The sequence below is a fragment of the Coregonus lavaretus genome (genome assembly GCF_964263955.1).
Source record: "Coregonus lavaretus genome assembly, chromosome: 5".
In the NCBI taxonomy this organism is placed as follows: domain Eukaryota; kingdom Metazoa; phylum Chordata; class Actinopteri; order Salmoniformes; family Salmonidae; genus Coregonus; species Coregonus lavaretus.
In genome coordinates this window covers 65,142,967-65,149,047 of record NC_139992.1, presented here as the reverse complement: position 1 = coordinate 65,149,047, position 6,081 = coordinate 65,142,967, and the positions used below count along the sequence as shown (strand labels likewise).

The 6,081-nt window shown below is 39.4% G+C and overlaps 1 protein-coding gene across 1 annotated transcript; it reads left to right on the top strand.

The window, feature by feature from the left end:
- Positions 1–201: 201 nt before the first annotated feature.
- Positions 202–4,380, top strand: LOC311129797 (nuclear receptor subfamily 4 group A member 2; the record flags this gene model as incomplete). The annotated part of the gene is made up of 7 exons (XM_084162250.1): positions 202–247; positions 1,186–2,057; positions 2,626–2,755; positions 2,922–3,085; positions 3,468–3,670; positions 3,832–4,010; positions 4,124–4,380. 7 exons carry the CDS (start codon positions 202–204, stop codon positions 4,378–4,380), a joined length of 1,851 nt encoding a protein of 616 aa, XP_084018376.1.
- Positions 4,381–6,081: the final 1,701 nt, after the last annotated feature.

Sequence of the window (6,081 nt, the reverse complement as noted above, 5' to 3'; positions counted from 1 at the left end):
CAGATGACGTTGAGATGTGAAACACGTGGGCTGTGGTGCCGAGAGCTCACATAAACAAATGCACATTGGCAGACCGGGTAGTCGAAGGTTGTATCGCGCGCAGTGCTCTCACGAAGTCATACAGATTGCTTGGTTGGTATTGTAGGCTGTACTCTCGCTCACGCTTTGGAGCTTATTACAGAATTGAAGAACACTATCTACATGCTTTATGCATGGATTGACAACCACGATTCTGATGTGAAAGAAGGTAGGTTGGTTTATTTTAATAAGCGTTATGTTTATTTTAATAAGCGTTATGTGTCTGAATTTAGTTGTGACATCTTTGTTTTATTTTTTTATTGATTGGGAGGCATCAAATTAGTTTTTCTGTAACAGTTTATTTCTCACATATTGTGTCATGTTGAGAATTGTTACTTTGCACATTTGGAATGGTACTTACGGATTGAGAATTGTTACATTTTACATTGACTGTGCAACATTACTTTGGAAAGGAGAAGTTGAGAAAGTCATTGATGACAGTGCGGTCGAGGGTGGCTGTTCAGCGACATATAAACTTCTAATTTCTTCATTCAAAATGTCATGCGTGTGTATAGCCTATAACGGGCAACTACGAAGCACTGTGTGATTTTAAAGCTCATCCATATGGTTTTATAATGTACCTTTTGTCATTTAGGCTATACTGTAGGCTATGAGGCAAACATAAGTAAAAACATAGTGAACATGTCGGAATATTGTGCTTATTAATTGCCTAACTTGTTTCTCATGGATTGATGGAGCATTGACTTATCTGATGGCATTGCGTTTTCTAGATGAATATAAGTTAAATGTATCTATTTCATTAGGGGACGATTCCAGAAAAAACACACTTTCTTGAATCCTGACCCCATACACCTCCAGACAACATTATCCATTTCAAGTGTCACCGAAAAACAGTCCAAAGACTCAAGGTAGGAAAGCTTATTCTACAGTCTATAATAAAGAATGATTATGAATCAATCTCGTAGTTCACTATTATTCCGATAGTCCGTGTAAAACATGCAACTTCAATAAGTTATCTGAACATCAGATCAGATCCGGATCAGAATTGTTTCTAATAATTGTTATTTTGTAGATGATTTGGCATGTCTATACTTTGTAGCTTGCAAATGGATTTGAACATGAACATTTTGCCCCTTTCGTTTTCAGCCATGCCCTGCGTTCAGGCTCAGTATGGGTCATCACCGCAAGGAGCCAGCCCCGCTTCGCAGAGCTACAGCTACCACACCGCTGGAGAATACAGCTGCGACTTCTTAACACCTGAGTTTGTTAAGTTTAGTATGGACCTGACCAACACTGAGATCACAGCTACTACTTCTCTCCCTAGTTTCAGTACATTCATGGACAACTATAGCACCAGTTACGACGTTAAACCGCCCTGTCTATATCAAATGTCCCATTCTGGAGAGCAGTCCTCAATCAAAGTCGAGGACGTCCAGATGCACAGCTATCATCAGCAGAGCCATTTGCCACCTCAGTCGGAAGAGATGATGGCCCACTCCGGCTCTATGTACTTCAAACCCTCCTCACCTCATGCCCCAACCACACCAAACTTCCAGGTTCAGCCCAATCACATGTGGGAGGACCCTGGGTCTCTCCACAGTTTCCACCAGAACTATGTGGCAGCGACCTCTCATATGATAGAGCAGCGCAAAAACCCGGTGTCAAGGCTGTCACTATTCTCATTCAAACAGTCCCCTCCTGGTACCCCTGTGTCGAGTTGCCAGATGCGATTCGATGGCCCACTGCATGTCTCCATGAACCACGACAACACAGGGGCACACCGAGGCTTAGACAGCCAGAGCTTCGCGGTACCCAGTGCTCTAAGGAAACAGGCCGGCTTAGCCTTCCCTCACTCCCTTCAGCTCGGCCATGGACACCAGTTGATGGACAGCCAAGTTCATTCGCCCGCGTCCCGAGGATCACCATCAAACGAGGGTCTGTGCGCAGTGTGTGGGGACAACGCCGCTTGCCAGCATTATGGAGTGAGAACCTGCGAGGGTTGCAAAGGATTTTTTAAGGTGGGCATTCGTTGATTGTGAATTATGTAGCCTAATTCAATTATTACAATTATTAATTGTATTATTAGTCCTGTTATTTTTGTCAGATAATTGTAGTATTGTTATTTTAATATTCCCCTTATTATTAGTGGTGGGACTAGGCCTAGTTAACAATTATGACAACTATAATAACATTTGGATATAATTTTCATCACGTCATTTAAAACTGTTAGTGTTGTGAGCTCTTTTTGTGAAATGACAGTCTTGTCTGGACTAGGAAGTGCAATATTCCCCATGGTAAAATTGAATGGTCATTTCATTTCCAACCCCCAATTAAATAGCCTAATCTTACATCTTTCAATAGAGTTCGTCTCAGAGGGCCGTACAAATATGAATGCCCACGGATTTGTATTTACTGAATGTCTACCTCTCTGGTTCCTCGCATATATAACAGTCCAAAACTGGAAGGATTAATGTTCTGTTACAATATCAATTATCCTCCATAGCGCAGCTGAATGTGTGCCAACTGTGTATTCATTGTACAGGCACTGATGTCCATGCTAAAAGCCTGTTGTCTTTTTCTTTGCAGCGCACTGTTCAGAAAAATGCTAAATATGTGTGTTTAGCGAACAAAAATTGTCCTGTCGATAAACGCCGAAGAAACCGTTGCCAATACTGCCGTTTCCAGAAGTGCATGGTTGTCGGAATGGTGAAAGAGGGTAAGGACATATTATGGTCACTTTGATTGTTTGTGTCCATGCATGGCCATAAAACACCTGCGGTCCTGCGCGTAAAATTTGCGCGTAAAGCAAGTTGAACCTTTTACGCACAACAATTAAAGTTAAATACAAGTCTATATTTTCTCTTGTCTTCCTCTCAACACAGTTGTCCGGACTGCTAATCTAAAAGGTCGAAGAGGTCGTCTTCCCTCCAAACCTAAAAGTCCCCAAGACCCCTCACCACCCTCGCCACCTGTCAGTCTCATAAGTGCCCTTGTTAGGGCTCATGTCGATTCCAACCCGTCCATGTCTGTCTTGGACTACTCAAGAGTGAGTTTACCATTGAATTCCCTTTAACAAATTGTGTATGAACATAAACAATGTGCTGCTGATTTATAATATAATTAGAGTAAAAATACAACGTTTGTACAAAGCAGTGCATGTCTGGATGTATTTGATCCTGTTTGGATGTGCATTTGCCAGACTACAACTTCAAATGTTTTGTGCAAGACAGGTCTGCATTCTAAACTTTGTCAGTCTTTTCAGGTGGCATATTTTACTTAAGTAAATTACTTTGAAACGGAGAACTCAATAAAAAGAAGACATTAATGTAATAGTAAAAAAGCACTCCCGTCCTAGAAATAGGCTTTGCAATTTCACGGGTTATATATTTTAAAGGACCTCATTAAGCCCTGTTGAAATTAAATTCTAGTTTCAGGCTAACCCTGACTACCAAATGACTGGAGACGACACCCAGCACATCCAGCAGTTCTATGATCTCCTGACGGGTTCCATGGAGATTATCCGAGGTTGGGCGGAGAAGATCCCTGGGTTTTCTGATCTTCCGAAACAGGATCAGGATCTCCTCTTCGAATCAGCCTTCCTGGAACTTTTTGTTCTGCGGCTGGCATACAGGTAAGCCTCTTCTTAATTATTAAATAACCTCGACTATAATAAAGATCAGCCCCCTTCAAGCTCCGCTGTTTTGGCTTTTATTAGCTACCCAATAATTAGGAACCTCTTAAATCCCAATGTATTGCTCAAGGTAATTAATGACACTTTGTTATTAATTGCAGGTCCAACCCAGTGGAAGGCAAACTCATTTTTTGCAATGGGGTGGTCTTACACAGGCTGCAGTGCGTCCGGGGATTTGGGGAATGGATAGACTCGATTATGGAGTTTTCCTCTAACCTGCAGAGCATGAACATCGACATATCAGCATTCTCCTGCATCGCCGCTCTTGCCATGGTAACAGGTGCGCAAATAGGATATACTTCAATTTAATCACTCTCCCAAATGTTACACTGTTTAAATGCATTTCTTATATTCACCTTTTGGTAATTATGTTTTATTATTTTCACATTACAGAGAGGCATGGGCTTAAGGAACCCAAGAGGATTGAAGAACTTCAAAACAAGATAGTGAACTGCCTTAAAGACCAAGTGACATTTAATGGCGGAGGCTTGAATCGTCCGAACTACTTGTCAAAACTTTTGGGAAAGCTCCCTGAACTTCGCACCCTATGTACACAAGGTCTGCAACGTATCTTCTACTTAAAACTGGAAGACTTGGTTCCTCCGCCAGCAATAATTGACAAACTTTTCCTTGACACTCTACCTTTTTAAATTGACTTTAAAACGGACTTTTGACGAGCCCTCAAAGAACTTCCACAGACTCTGTTTGAGTCAGCCTAACAGATTTTAAAGATGTTATCTCCGAATATTTGCAAGCTCCATAGTACAATCCCCTACATTCTGATCAAGGATCCACGAAATAGATATAAAGAAGAGTGTGAAAATTGGGTTCAGAAAATCCACTGATGTTCGATTTTTTTAATGTAATTGCCAGAAATGTTGTGAGTAGCCAATGATCGACCCCACAGAGGGGAAAGTCTCCAAGGCTTCTCTTGACTTAATATGGACAATTCTCGACAAAGTTAAAAACTTTCTTGCAATTCTTATTCCTTATTGTTGACTAAACATCTGCTCCATTGATAACGCATACTGAGATGTAATATATTCCATTTATATATACACATATATGATAGATTATGTGATGCGTCCAAATCGTCAATTTATAACACTTGTAAAAAGTTTGTTAATGACAAAATTTCATTTTACTTTTATGACTTGTGCCTATATGTGTTTCTGTCAGGATCCCAGAGGTACGAAAGTATTTCGAAAAGACAACGCATGTTGTAGGTTTTATAGGCACTGGCTGTCGAGGAGACATGTCTATATTATACATTATATACCGGACACTATGTAGTCTGCTAGATTTTATAAAGATTCGTAGTACTGGCACACCTTTTATGTATGACGCATATGTGAAAAAGTATCTCCATCTGTATAGATAAAAAGGGATCCATGGTGTTTGTAAAACTGTCAGACATTCCTTGTTTGTATGTGTTGTAAGTATTTGTTGCTGTTGAATATAAACGTTTATATATTTATTATTTTGTTGCCAAAAGCTACATTAAGCATGGAGCAATTTAAATGATTTCAAACCATCATAATTAATGCTGAGCACGTTGTCTATGTTTTATGTCTTATAGACGTTTAGATTGTTATAATTTTACACATTTGAAAATGAAAAATTCGTCCTATATAAAATATAAATAAGTGTGCGGTACATCCTTTGCCTTCATGGTGTATTTGAGTAGGCTATTGCAATGCATTCGGTGCCGAATTCCAAACGTTTAGAGAGAAAGAGATATTTAATGTTTACAAATAAAACCTTTAAATCATTTTTCTTGCGAAACAACTTCTCTTAACTGATTTTTCTTTACAAATACAGGTGCATCTAAATGAAATTATTTAATTCATCATTAATTGAGTGAAATATTGCTTTCCCGTAGGCATACATATAGATTTTACATTTTGATGAAATTCTATCTCGGTAGCCCTATGCTGTATGGAATATGTTTAGTTTGTTCAGACTTAGCAGAAATGAGGTGTTACTAATTATGCTGTGATTCCAGTGAATGTTTGATTCCAGTGAAATAACTTACAATTTACATGAATGCAAAAACAAAAATAGATAACCCTCAGAAATTCGCATGCTTGCTTGAAAGGTAGGCTATATGGTGTACACTCTTAGAAAAAAAAGGTTCTGGATAGAATCAAAAAGGTTTCTATGCTTGCTTCATATATGGCACCCCTTATTGTTAAATAAATCACCGAAATTGGTTTCATATAGAACCCTATATGGAACCGAAGGATTCTATATGGAACCACTTTTGGTTCAGTGAAGAATAACCCCCGGGGTTCTGATCAAAAACCCTACAAAAGGGTTTATATAGAACCTTTAGGGGTGCCATAAATGAA